The following is a 14,512-nucleotide window of genomic DNA, read 5'->3' on the forward strand; positions in this document are numbered from 1 at the left end:
GATTGTTGTCTCAAATTGAGCTACTGACGCCGTTTAAAAGAAAATACTGTTACACACGTATGTCATGTTCAAGTCCCCATCCCGACCACGCCCATCCCCCACTCCGGCCATGTGGCAAGTGTGTGTGCCGGAGTCCCCATGGTGTCCAGCCCCTCCCCTCACGTAAGCTGTGAACTCTGCGTCAGATCTTCACTGCATGGACGAGAGCAGGCTGGAGTCATGGATCAGGGAGAGATGGTGAGTCTAAAATTGATTTTACTGCCATTTAAACCGTTTACAATTCTGTTTAAAATAGATTTGTACTGTTATCACATGTAAACCAACTCTTATAGATTAATTTGAAAGTAAAATGTTAGAAGGCTAACTTATATCTTGTCAGCCAAATAAGTTAATGCTAGCTAGTTTAATGGCAGCTAACATTACAGTTTATAAACCAACACCATCTTAGTTTACAGTAAATTGTGCCGTCGTCGTGTCAAATGGAAACCTTAGTTTAGGACAGTAGCAGGTGTGGTTCTCAGGACAAGGTCAGCCATTTAGTAACGTGCACATGCCGTGACCTGTCGCCATTTTGCAACTTTTACCATACGTGTGTATGTGTGGGGGGGGGGGGGTTTAAACAAAAGTATAAATCAAGAGAGATGGCTGCAATAATGTTAAATGCACTGATACTGAGCTGAAATGAAGTGTGCTGCAACATGTGTCTTATAGTCAGAATCAGATAGTGCTGTGGGTGGGGGGGGGGGGGGGGGTGTTGAGTGAGAAGGAGTGGTGACTACAGAAGGAGAGGTGGCTGGGGAACTATTTTCTCCAGAGAGAAAAATATGTTGTACTTTTCCCATATAAAAAAACATCCTTTTATCGAAAATATGGACATACAGTGTTATACTACCTCTTTGATGGTGCATGTGACACGTACTGCCTAATCTACTGTTAATAAACTGGAGAAATGCAGCTAAAATGTGTGACTAATATGATATATGATATGACTTGCAGGAAGAAGATTTGACAACCATTCATGGTCACTGTGACAGCCCTTTAAATTCTTCAGGTCAGTAAGTCATAATTAGGACAACTTGTGATATGAATTTGCACTTAATGATCTCTTTTTGGTCATTTTGCTGGTACACATTAAAATGTCTGCTATAGAATGTTTGAAAATATCATGGAAATCAGTGTTGGTTTGGTGCATGAGAGTTGATGTGTTGCATGGCAAAGGCTCGATTTGATTATTCCACCTGCATTTTTGTTGATTAATCCAACTTTCTGAGTCTTATGCAGGGTTATCCCTGACATTATAGAGCTTAGGGGCAGCGCTGAAGCGTATAAACATAAAAACAATTTGGACAGCATCTGGACTGCGAACATAGACTGTATAGAAGCCGATGAACAGGAGGGGCTCCTGCTTGTTGTCTTCTGGACACGTGCTGTATGATGGACACAAACAGTGTCACAATCACACACAAACACCATGCATGTTACGCACACAGCTACAGGCCACACATTAGCGAGTGTGTGGTGGAAAAAGAGAGGGACTTGTGTTTGTCTGTGAGTATAAAGTTAATAATCATTAACATATTAGATGTTAATGTAGAAGTGCAGTCTGTGTACAGTATATCTGTTGGTAATTGCTACAACTCCTCAAGACCCAAGCCAAGTTCCCGTGTCCTGCTTGCTACCTGCTGGTTTAAAGTGAAACGGTTAGCCAGCCCGGCACAGAGCTAGCGACAACTTTAGCTAAGGTTCACTCACCAACCGTGGGCTGACCTTTAAGGTGGACAAGCTATTCTCATTTTAGTGACAAGCTCCTCCTCCAAGTTTTGCTTCTAATGATCTTTCCCTAGCTGCAACCGACAACAACTAAGCTTTTGCAAAAATAGATATATAATAAAGTTTAATGTCGTCACCAATATGCAAATGAATGTGTGACGTCATTGCACCTAAGCGCTTTGAAATCTCAGGGAAACCCTGTCATGCACTGTCACACATCAAACAATGCAATGTATGAAACATCCTCAACATTCTATGGCTGCCATCTTATAGTTTACCAAATGAGATTACCCTGATGCTCTATAACGTTTTAATTTGATCTATTTAAGTTCTGTGGTAAACATATTTTTGTCATATCTTTACTAATGACTATAACCCCATTAACACTCTCTGACAGTGCCTTGAAGAAATAGATACTAGGATGTCACAGAACTTCCTCCAGCCTAACAAAAATAAAACTGAGGTTGTAGTTTTTGGAAAGGAGGAGGGATGCAAACTTTCTACCTTGCTTGAAAGGAAGAGCTTAATAGCAAAGAAAGTGGTTAAAAAAAAAACAACCTTGGTGTCCTTATAGACAATGATCTAAATTTTAGCACTCACTTTTATGACTTAAAACAGTCATAAAATCAGCATACCTTCATCTTAAAAATATCAATAAAATAAAAGGATTTATGTCAAAGGAGGATCTTGGAAAAAATCATACATACTTTCATTTCTAGTGGGATTGATTATTGCAATGTGCTGGACTCCCTAAAAAGACTTTAAAACCACTCCAAATGGTACAGAATAGGGCAGTCAGGATCCTTACTAAAACAAAAAGAACAGATCATATTACGCCAGTCTTAAAGTCCTTACACTGGCTCCCAATTAGATACAGAATTGATTCTTAGGCACTTCTGTTAGTTTTTAAGTCACTGAAGGGGATGGGACCAAACTACCTGCATGACATCTTCCAACAACATTCTCAACCAAGACCCCTTCGATTACAACATAAGCAACTACTACTGAAACCTGCTGTCGGAACAAAACAGGGGGAAGCAGCTTTTAACCACTATGGTGTCCATCTTTGGACCAGCTTCCAGAGAACATAAACGCCCCAACTACCATTTTTAAAACAAAGCTAAAGAACAAGTTTTTCTCAGATGCGTTCAGCAGTTAATGCACATTGTTTTTTATAAGTCTTTCTATCTATTCATTTAGTTATCTATTTATTTTTAAATTGACTCTTTGTTGTTGTTATATATACATTTTACTTTTTCTATTATTGCTAAAATTGTATTTTAATTATTGTTTTTGCGTGAAGCACATTGTATTGCTGCCATGTATGGAATGCGCTATACAAATAAATCTGTCTTGCCTTACAGCTGATCGAGGGATGAATCCATCTGGACACCAGAATGAGGTAAGATAGAGGCTACACATGGGATATTATGTTAGATGGACAGCAAGAGATGGATCTTAAGGACAGTTATTTTACAGGAAAAAAACTGTCACATGTGTCGCCTTGAGAAACTCAGAAGACATCATGCTTTGTGTGAGGAGAGATACAGGAAATCTAGTATTGAGCGAGCAAATAAAGAGCATGAGAGGACTCTCCATCTACACACGCTGTTGAATGTGGTCAGTGATAATGCTATTGATTTTAATAGTACAGGAGCCATTTAAGTCAATGTGAGTAACACTATTATTGATAGGTTGAATAGGGTGACCACCTTTCATGCATTGTACTGGAGACTCACACATGAACTTTTCTCCCACCTCCTGCAATTATCGCACAAAAATCTCCATCAGCTGTCATATATAAAGGTAAATATGATGCATAATGCGCAAGCTTGTAGACTTCATGTGAGCACTTGTAGACCATGAGGTCACAGGAAAAAAAACATGAGTTTGTAGAAAAAATCTGAACTTGTAAATTGAGATTTTCACTCATAGAAAAAATTCACACAACCGTGATCTAAATGTGATGTTACAGAAAAAATAATACTAATTCACAAATGTGTAGATTTATTTTACCATAGATACAATGGCAGTAGCAAATTTGTAATGTAACTTTACTGATTTTTTTTTCTTGTTTTTTATTACATGAGTGCATTTTCCAGCACAACCACAACATTGCTAACAACATCTTAATCAATCACTGCAACTTTACATACATGCTCTCTCACATCACAAAGCTCCATGCTACACTAAATGAGCAAGACAGAGTTGTCCCTCATCTGGCCATAGAAACCCTGCTTTCCCTGTTCTGTTGGCTCAGAGCTCCACAGCCGTAGTCCACAGGTACAAATTAGTATTGCACCAAATGTATCGCAAGAAGTGTTGCAAAAGTAGAGGCGCACAGTTTCACCACTTGGTGATGCGAGAGAGCACTATACAAAGTTGCAGTGACAGATTTGAGAGGTTGTAATCACTGAGTTGTGATGTGATGGAAAATGAACCTAAGTAAAACAAATGATGGGTAAATGTTGCATTAAAAGTTTGCAGCTATCATTGTATCTATGTAAAAATCAATCTACACATTTGAATTTGTTTTCTGTGATTTCACATTCAGATCACAGGTGTGTGAATTCTTTTCAATAGGTGAACATTTTTCTCTTACAAGATCAGATTTTTGTTCTACAAGCTCTCACATTTTGCACCATATTTACCTTCATAGTCATAAATTACTGTGGCAATGCAGAAATATAAGCTATAAGTGTACAATGTTTTCCCTGTGTAGGTATTTTTGAAGTGGAAAATGAAAACAGTCCAACAGCTACCTGTAATGACTGCCTATAACTGCATCCTCAATAATAATGCGGTCATCAGCTACAAGTTTATGAGAAAAGTTCAGCAGCACCATAAGAAGAGCTGTGGCTAGTAACATTAGCATTATGTTTTATTATGCTCAGCAACAGTAATCATTCAGTTAAAGCATTCTTGCCATAGGCCCTCATACATGTTATCGGTTCATTATGGCTGCTGCTTAAACTCACGCCGTAAGTCAACTAGCCTGCAACACAAATCAAACATAGCTTACCTTTCTGTCATGCCAATGTAAACTTCCTACTTTTTAAGCAAACACACCTAGCAATCTCTTCCTCTCTCTGCATCATGTTTTTATTGAACAACATGGCATCATAACTAGGGTTGGGTACCGAAACCCGGTTCCACTATGCAGAGGTGTATAGTCCAGGTGCCAGAAAGTAGAAATCCTGTCCAGCAGCTGTCCCAACCATCACTAAACCAGCTCCTCTACCAGGTAGATGAGTTCGTTAGTGAAAACACCTGTTCTAGATGTAAAGGCAGATCCAAAAACATGGCAGGATTTTTACTTTCTGGCACCTGGAATATACACGTCTGCCACTATGGTACCGGTTATACGCAAACGGTAGTATTCGGACCGGATTAGAATGTGAATTTCGGTTCCTCATTTCGGTTCCGACTGAAATATTTTCCCTCTGTTGCTCCGGACAGCGGCAGACTCTTTTTTTTCCTTTCTCCCTTTTCTGCCGAGTGGCGCGCATGCCCGCTCGCGGTGTGAAGCGCGTGTCTGCGTTATTCTCGGACATGCACTCTACAATCTCTGCTGATAGACGGCTTTTTGTACACGCTCTGAAACGGACGTAAAAATATCACACTTTGTCTGTAGTCTACCGTTAGCTAGCTACCGTAAATGTAGGCTACTTTTAAAATGGCATATTTTCCCTCTGGGCTCACCAAAACAGACGTAAAAGCATATTAACCATTCACTGATTGCACATGATCGCTAGTAAACATTACACTTACTCTGCTAGTCTATCGTTCAGGACAGGACCCTGTAGCCTGGTGGTGGGGGGGGCAGGACAGCCTCTCCAAATTAAAAAAAAAAACTCCATGAAAAGCCTTTCTTTTATGTCATTTTTCAGTTTTTCAAGAATCGGTTTAAGAATCGTTTAGGAATCGTTTTAAAAGTACCGGTTCGGCATCGGAATCGTAAAAATCCAAACGGTACCCAACCCTAATCATAACTGGCTTAAGTGAGCCATTGCAGGATGATCCAGTATTTAGCCTGAGTTGTAGGTTTCATATTTTTTCCAAGTAAGGTTTTGCTTTGTGTAAGTCATTGTATTATAGATTTTGTTTTATAAAATCACAGTGTTGTACATAATCTCAAGTAATAATAAGCCTACATGAATCCCACCATAATATGTCACATTTTCATCATTAGGTTAATCTCTAAAAAAAATGCTTGTTAGGCTTTATCCATCATCATCAGTGTCAAAGATTACAGGTTTTCAACGGTGGTCATCCAAAGGTAGAGTAGAGTCAGTCAGTTTAGCAGGTTATACTAGGTACGTTAGATGTGGTGTATAGTAATACTAATATGGAATGTAGTGGGAGAGGAATTCTAAAATAAATTAGTTTTAACAGAAAAAATATCAATAAGTAAATGGCATACATTTATTTTAACTAACAACAATAATTGTTTGTTTTTTATTTGATCCCCAGGAAATGGACCAGAGCTCTTCTAACTCTACAGTGATCCTTGAACTAAGTTCCGTCCCTGAAAAGGAGGACATAAGTGTTCCTGAACTCAAGAGAGCAGAAAGTGTATTTGTAAGTTCACATAGAATCCAATGCACAACTTGGTCTGACAATAACAGTAGTGGAGGAAATTGTCTTGGTTTTAACCTGTTAAGTCTGGTAACTGTCACTGGTTCCACAGCACAGTAAGGCATGACTATATTTTAAAAATACTGATACATCAGGTGAATTTAACCTTTTATTTGATAGAAAAAATTTACATAGTGTCAACATGTATCTCACATGCCAGCCTACACCAACCTCTTTTTAAATATGAGATTATGGTGTGAAAAATGTTATTTCCCCTTGCAGGATTAATTAAATTTCGGCTTCTTTTTTAGCTTACCAGAAAAACTCTTGGATATTCTACAGATGAATCAATCAGCCTTGAAGACAGTGAGGACAGTGAGGACGAGTACGTTCCCTACTCAGTTTCTGACTCAGAAGATTCCCTTTTAGAGAAAGAAGTTCAAGGGCACCGGGCCGGTGGAAAGGCAAAAAGAGGCAGAGAAAAGAGAAGAGAGGTAGAGAAAGAAAGGGTAGCAGGAAGAAAGAAAGGAGGAAAGATGTCAAGTTTACATGAGAGGGAGTACGTTTCACCTTCAGTTTCTGAGTCAGAGGATTCCCTTTCAGAGAAAGAAGTTCAAGTGCACTGTGATAATAGAGAGGCAGTGAGAGGAAGAGCGAGGAGAAGAGAGGCAGAGGGAGGAAGAGCGGAGAGAAGAAGGGCAGAGAGAAGAGAGGAAGAGAGAGGAGAAGAGAGGAAGAGAGAAGAAGAGAGAGAAGAGAGGCAGAGAGGAGAGAGGAAGAGAGAGGAGAAGAGAGGCAGAGGGACAAAGAGCAGAGAGAACAGAGGAAGAGAGAGGAAGAGAGGCAAAGGGACGAAGAGCGAAGAGAAGAGGGGCAGAACGAGGAAGACTGAGGAGAAAAAAGGCAAAGAGAAGAAAAGCGAGCAGAAGAGATGCAGAGGGAGGAAAAGAGAAAGGAGACAAGGTGTCAGTCACATGAGAGAGTATGTTCCACCTTCAGTTTCTGAGTCAGAAGATTCCCTTTCAGAGGACAAGTGCACCAAGATAAAAAAGAGGCAAAGAGAGAAAGAGAAGAGCAACAATGAGAGTAATATTGAGAGGAAGAGAAGAAAGGCAGAGAGAGGAAAAAAGAAAAGTGAGGTACTGAGAGAAAGCAAGCAAGGGAGAGGGGTGCTGAAAGGAAAAGCCAAAGTAAGAAATGAGCAGAAGGGAAGAGAGAAAGGAGAAAAACTGTCAAACTCAAGTTCCTCATCAGACAATGAAGACTCTGAATCTTCTAGTGACTGTGATGAGGTTTCAGTCATGACATTAAAAAAGAGAGAGGATGGGGGCAGAATATACAGTAAAAAACAATACTGCTGCTTTTGCTTTTTGCCATTCAGTAAAATGGCTCGCCACTTGGAGGCAAGACATAGTAATATACCAGAGGTGAAAAGAGCAGTACGTTTTCCGAAAGGATCTAAAGAACGGAGAATTCAACTTGATCTCCTAAGAAATAGAGGTAACCGTATACATAACAATAAGGTGCTTAAAGATGGAAGAGGAGTGATGATCCCAAGTCAGCAGAACAGTGAGCCTGTCACCCCAAATGAATATATGCACTGCATTAATTGTGAGGCATTACTCAAAAGGAAAGGCTTGTGGAGGCACATGCAAAGATGTCATCTGGCCAAGAAAGTTGGTTCCTTAGCACCAGGAAAAACTAGAGTACAATCACTTTGTGCTTTTATGCAGCCAGTCCCAGATGATGTCAACAAAAATCTTTGGAAACTTGTAAATGACATGCATCAGGATGAAATAACAGACACAATTCGAAGTGAAAACTGCATAATAAGACTTGGAGAGAAGCTTTACAATAAGCTTGGACATGACGTAACGAAACACGAATACATCAGGCAAAAGATGAGAGAGACCGGAAGACTAATACATAAAGCAAAGTGTATTGGCAAACTTAAGACAACTAACGATTTCTTTGTTCCAGGTAACTTTGCTCATGTTGTGGAAGCTGTGAAGAAAGTGGCTGAATTTGATGAGGAGAAAGGTCTGTACAAAACTCCATCACTGGCTTTAAAGCTAGGCCACAACCTCAAAAAAATGGCAAATATAGTCGAATGTGAAGCCATGATGTCACAAGATGAGAGTGCCCTGCACAATGTGCGTACATTCAAACGGCTTTATGAAGCCCGATGGACTGAGTGTGTGTCAACACATGCACTCAGGAATCTAAAAGAAGCAAAGTGGAACGCACCTACGCTCCTTCCCTTCACTGAGGATGTTAAAAGAATGCACAAGTACATTGATGAACAGCGGATTGAGTACCAAACAAAACTGCTCGAAGCACCAAATAAGAAAAGCTGGTCGGATTTGGCCAACCTCACACTCGGTGAGATTATACTGTTTAATCGCAGGCGAGAGGGCGAGGTAGCAAAAATGCCTCTCAAAGCTTTCACTGTGAGAGACACCGCTTCAGTTCATCCAGATGTTGAAATTGGATTAACTGACCTAGAGAAGAAGCTCTGCAGGTACTTTAAGCGCATAGAGATCCAGGGAAAACGTCAAAGAAAGGTCCCTATCATCCTCACGCCAAATATGCTCTCATCCATGGAGGCTCTAGTTGAGAATCGCATACAATGTGGAGTTCCCAATGAAAACCACTTCCTGTTTGCAAGGCCTGAAGCACGAACACATCTTAGAGGATCAGATGCCATCCGACAACTTGCACGCAAGTGTGGGGCCAAGCATCCAGAGGCCCTGTCATCCACTAAATTGAGGAAACATGTGGCCACCATGTCAAAAGTCCTAAACTTGCGGGATAATGAAATGGATGACCTTGCCGACTTTCTTGGCCACGACATTAGAGTACACAGACAGTTCTACAGGCTCCCCGAGGGTACATTACAGCTCGCAAAGATCAGCAAAGTCCTTGTGGCCCTTGAGCGAGGACAAATGTCAGAGTTCAAAGGAAGGAACCTTGATGAGATCAGCATTGACCCAAATGGTACAATATTTATGATTTTAATTAAATGTCCTAGCATTCATAATTTAGCACGTGTTGTTTTGATGTGCATGAGTTAACAATTTTGATGTCTTAATGTGAACAAGTTCAGTTTGTCTCTGTTTTTTCAGAGGAAATGGCTGGGGACAGCAATCTATCTGAGAACGAGGAGTGTGAAATGACCCCGGACCAGTTGCTTTTAACAGGTATTCGGACACATATCCTCATTGTAGAATGTTTTTTGTAGGTTGTTTTTGTACATTCTTAATTTCTGGGGAAACAAAACGTATCGTGTAAAGGGTCAAAGGTGTTGGACAGTGATTTACAAAGGCATAAAGGTAATTGTGAATTTGCATTTGAGCTTAACTAAAAGGGATCTGGTCATGTAAAAATGTCTTGTTATTTAAGTAGGCCTATGGGATATAAGGCTGATTTTGTCAGTAAACGGTACTTACTTGCAGCCGGATCAAGGCGAAAAAGGAAGTGCACGACTGAAGTTGAATCTGACAGTGATTCACAGGACACTACAGGTATTGGAAGTTTCATTTGACAATTTCACTAAACAAAAGGTGAGATGCCCTGATTTAAACCGCATTTATATTGTTCCAGTGTGTCCCGTGAGTAAGACTGCAACAAAAAAAAGACCAGATAACAAGAAGCCAGTGGGTGAAGACAAATCTCCAGGTGAATCCCAGATCACCAAAGGTTAGTTTTTGTGATGACAAAGGAATACTCAAATCCGGTCCTTGGTGGCACACCTGGTGGTTGGTAGAGCATTGCTTTGTTTTTGCTAAGTAGATGTTAGGGGCTTATGGGGCTGAAAATTAATCAAAATATAATTTAAATCACTAGATTGCAGAAGCAGAGATGCCTTCAGCTACAAATCGTGTTCTTCAGATGTAAGAAAAAAGACCCCAACATAATATTACATCTTCATGAATTTGTTTTTTTTTTTTAAGTGAAAATGTATATTGTGACGTCTAAATTCCCACTTATTTTTTTTTTTCTCCATATAAAGACAGAGCTCTCCGTTGACTTGTATCGTGTCAAGGTTTTCTCTTTATTCTCTGTGCTAGCAAAAAACAGAAACATTTCTAAAAGCTGCTGTGTGATGATATTCACTACCAACAATGTGAAGAAGTTTTAACAAGCTGCCAAACCCGAAAATCTTCAGCTTTTATGAAGACAAAAGTGGATACGGACATGAGTAATCAGCAGAGAGAATGGGAAGACTGGAATCCTGACACTAAACTAAAGTTATGTCCAACGTTGTCCTGTGTTAGCTTACCTTACAGGCTGTAGTTAGCCTAAAACTGACATCTGGATATTTGACTTAATTAAATGCTTGCTGCAAACGTAACATTGGGCATGTCTTTAGCTTAGTGTCAGAATCCCATAGTCTTACCGTTCTCTCTGCTGATTCCTCACGTCTATATCCACTTTTGTGTTCCTAACAGCTCAGTTTTTGTTCCACAGCTTATAAAATCTTAGGTTCTGGGTTCTTTACATTGTCATTAGTAAATATCACCACACAGCAGCTTTTATGAATGGTTCTGTTTGCCAGCAGACAAAATTGACAATGAGGCACCTTCACCCAATACAAGTCAGGAGAGCGGAGAGATGTTCTCCCCTCTGGTGGGAGTGGCTTTCAGAGAATGATGCAATGTGATGTGTCTCTATTGTGCAGCCCTAGGTGGTTATGAGGTAACATCTAGCAACCACCTAGTAACTACTGTCCAGACACCCATAATTTATTCTTAATAAAACTGCAAGCGATTTTACATTGATTGGCCTTACTTCTTTGTCTAAGGTTCATCAAAAATGGCGAGAAGGAAGTGGAGCACAGAGGAGGTCCAGGCTGTGGAGAGCAATCTCATGGACAACATCAACTCTGGCAGGGTTCCTGGTAAAGCCCAGTGTGAAGCATGTATCAAGGCATCTTCAGAGGCGCTTATGGGAAGGAGCTGGCAGGCAGTTAAGTTCTATGTGAAGAACCGCATTGACACTTTAAAGCGTCTGGAAAAAAACTAATGGAAATATAAATTGTAATCACTGAACATAATTCTTTTTTGCTATCTAGTTTTTCTACAATCCCACAAGTAGGTACAGCTCTAGCTTTAATTTAGTTCATATTTGAGCATGTAAAGACATTTTATTAAGATTGATTGTCACAGCCATGTCAACAGCTATTTTGCTTTCAAATTTAAGGTGTCTACATCCTCTGTTATTTCATTGAGTGATGTCATTTTATTTTTTATCCTAAAGAACATTGTGGTAGTGGGTCATGGGTGGTTGGAGAAATGGAGGTAGAGAGGGACACAGGTTGTAGAGAGAGACATGTATGCAGGGAGAGTGACAGGTTAATAGAGAGTGACAGGTTTGTAGAGAGAGACATGTATTCAGGGAGAGAGAAAAGTTAGTAGAGAGAGAGACATGTATGCAGGGAGAGTGACAGGTTTGTAGAGAGAGAGACAGGTTTGTAGAGAGAGACATGTATGCAGGGAGAGAGAAAGACACCTGTCTTGAAGATACTAGATATGTTGGAGAGAGAGACAGGTATGTAGGAAATGAGACCGGTATGTAGAGAGAGAGGCAGGTATGTAGGGAGAGAGAGAGACACAGGGGGGAGAGAGACAGGGGGAGAGAGACAGGTATGGGGGGAGAGACAGGTATGTAGGGGGAGAGGCAGGTATGTAGGGATAGAGAGAGGCAGGTATGTAGGGAGAGAGAGAGGCAGGTATGTAGGAAGAGAGAGAGGCAGGTATGTAGAGAGAAAGAAAACAGGTATGTAGGGATAGAGAGACAGGTATGTAGAGAGAGACAGGTATGTAGGAAATGAGAGAGACGGGTGTGTAGAGAGAGACTGGTATGTAGGGATAGAGACAGACAGGCATGTAGAGAGAAACAGGCATGTAAAGAGAGACAGGTATGTAGAGGAGAGAGACTACATGGAGAGAGAGACAGGTATGTATAGGAGAGAGAGGTTTGTAGTGATAGAGAGAGACAAGCATGTGGAGAGAGAGACTAGATAGAGAGACTAGATGGAGAGAGAGACTGGTATGTAGATGAGAGAGAGACTAGATAGAGAGAGAGAGGGAGACTATATATATATATATATATATATATATATATATATATATATATATATATATATATATATATATATATATATATATATATATATATATATATATATATATATATATATATATGTATATATATATATATATATATGTATATATATGTATATATATATATATGTATATATATATATATATATATATATGTATATATATATATATATATATATATATATATATATATATATATATATATATATATATATATATGTATATATATATATATATATATATATATATATATATATATATATATATGTATGTATATATATATATATATATATATATATATATATATATATATATATATATATATATATATATATATATATATATATATATATATATATATATATATATATATATATATATACATTATAGAGAGAGAGAGACTAGATAGACAGAGAGAGACTGGTATGTAGGGATAGAGAGATATGGGTATGTAGAAAGTGTTACTGAACATTTGTTTTAAATAAGAAACAGGAGGTAGAAAGAGACACATACAGAGACAGATATGTTTGTAGAGAGAAATTCAGGTCGGCAGAGACAGACAGGTTTGTGGGAAGTGAGAGAAAGAGGTGAAGGAGAAGGAATGATCATAGCAAAGAGCCAGGATAAGTTAATTTGTGTATGGATGAGTTGTGACAATAAAGTTCATCTGCAATGTAAACAGCATTGCTTCTGTAGCATTTCTTGAATGAAATCCTATTAGATGCAGAAACGGACCACTTACACACATAAAATAACATTTGTCACAAACTATGCTATGAATAAATTAACTAGGTGAATCTGTGTTAAGAATCTTGACTTTTTAAAAATCAGACTCATAAGGTTTATTCAATTCAAATGACTTTATTGACCTGACATATTGCCAAACCGTGTTGAAATGTTGAAAAGTTAACATTACAGTAATGACAATTCAATAAAATAAACTAGAATATAGAAAGTACTACAAGTCAAAAGCTGGTTGGAACAATACCAAAAGGAAACCAAGCCAAATTAACAGAACATGTACAAGGTGCAGGCGACTGCTGTCACTCACTGTCCCTCCGTTTATGGAAGCAACACAGACTGCTGCCTCCTCACAGCTCTTAGTGTCTTCTCCTAGTAGGACTGGTAATTTAATTTAATCTGAGAGCTATAGAAAACCTTTTGGTTCTTATATATATTCTTTGGAAATATATTTTCCAAATGTTTATATATTTGACATGTTAAGTGAGGAAGTTTGGCTGTGTTTTAGGCTCACTAAGGGTGCAATCAGTGGAGCCTTTTGGTCTACAGGGAGCCAGGTTTTCCTTTGTCACCTGTTTTCAATGGCAAGGCTGTGCGCACTCAGTCTGTACTGTGCCGATCCGTAACCATGCTCAAATAATCTGCTATGGTGTCCTGTTGATTTAGAATGGATAGCATTGCATTTGCTCTATGCTTTTTTCCAATAGATGTAGTGTTTTTTAAGCTGTGGTGTAATCTAGTTGAGTTGTTGGTTATGTTCCTGATGCTTTGGTGGAACAGGTTTGTGAACTCAGCAGGGTAAGGGGGTGTCCATTTTTGTTCATTTTTGGTTTTCAATTTTGATAAACTTGCCTAATTCTGCCTCTTTGCATTATATGTGGTTTTCCTCTCGACATGTAGGAGAAGCTTACAGAACTCTGCATGCAGGGTTTCAATAAGGTGTTATCTTATTGATTAAATAATAATCAATAAATCATTATTTTGTTTTTTGGGGGGATTACTGTCATGGCTCAGGTCTGATGGTACTGTTGTCATGACGTCCAGGCTCTGCTGTGGGGTACAGCAGGAGCAGAAATTTAGCTTCCTGATTGTAGACTTAGACCAAGGATAAGGTACTTTTATATTACATCAGCCAATTCATTTATGTTAATATTAAAGAAGCCTGAGATGAAAGCCTGGTCGAACACCCTGCCCTTGGTTAAAGAATTCTTGTTGTTTTTTTATAAATACATTTTTATGCTGCACATATTTAGTATATACTGATTTAATAGCATCTGCTTTACCCTCCACCCCCTTTA

At 39.0% G+C, this 14,512-nt stretch overlaps 2 protein-coding genes across 2 annotated transcripts; both read left to right on the forward strand.

Moving 5' to 3' along the window:
* LOC114562383 (high mobility group nucleosome-binding domain-containing protein 5-like) lies at positions 1-7,240 on the forward strand. Its single transcript, XM_028588767.1, has 6 exons — positions 1-237; positions 997-1,051; positions 3,135-3,172; positions 6,244-6,351; positions 6,660-7,046; positions 7,172-7,240. The coding sequence occupies exons 1-6, from the start codon at positions 139-141 to the stop codon at positions 7,238-7,240; spliced, it is 756 nt and encodes a 251-aa protein (XP_028444568.1). The 5' UTR covers positions 1-138.
* An 8-nt stretch (positions 7,241-7,248) lies between these two features.
* On the forward strand, positions 7,249-11,704 carry LOC114571913 (uncharacterized). Its single transcript, XM_028603205.1, has 5 exons — positions 7,249-9,345; positions 9,474-9,548; positions 9,804-9,872; positions 9,952-10,047; positions 11,153-11,704. Exons 1-5 carry the CDS (start codon positions 7,323-7,325, stop codon positions 11,371-11,373), a joined length of 2,484 nt encoding a protein of 827 aa, XP_028459006.1. The 5' UTR covers positions 7,249-7,322; the 3' UTR covers positions 11,374-11,704.
* The last annotated feature ends 2,808 nt before the right edge of the window (positions 11,705-14,512 follow it).

The sequence above is a fragment of the Perca flavescens genome, chromosome 2 (genome assembly GCF_004354835.1).
Source record: "Perca flavescens isolate YP-PL-M2 chromosome 2, PFLA_1.0, whole genome shotgun sequence".
Taxonomy (NCBI): domain Eukaryota; kingdom Metazoa; phylum Chordata; class Actinopteri; order Perciformes; family Percidae; genus Perca; species Perca flavescens.

Bases quoted from the DNA above. Each gene is read 5' to 3' on its own strand.
- LOC114571913 (XM_028603205.1), top strand. From the start codon at position 7,323: ATGAGAGAGTATGTTCCACCTTCAGTTTCTGAGTCAGAAGATTCCCTT. The intron at 9,346-9,473 runs GTACAATATTTA...CTGTTTTTTCAG, and splicing joins GATCAGCATTGACCCAAATG to AGGAAATGGCTGGGGACAGC. The intron at 9,549-9,803 runs GTATTCGGACAC...ACTTACTTGCAG, and splicing joins GGACCAGTTGCTTTTAACAG to CCGGATCAAGGCGAAAAAGG.
- LOC114562383 (XM_028588767.1), top strand. From the start codon at position 139: ATGGTGTCCAGCCCCTCCCCTCACGTAAGCTGTGAACTCTGCGTCAGA. The intron at 238-996 runs GTGAGTCTAAAA...TATGACTTGCAG, and splicing joins TCATGGATCAGGGAGAGATG to GAAGAAGATTTGACAACCAT. The intron at 6,352-6,659 runs GTAAGTTCACAT...CTTCTTTTTTAG, and splicing joins AGAGAGCAGAAAGTGTATTT to CTTACCAGAAAAACTCTTGG.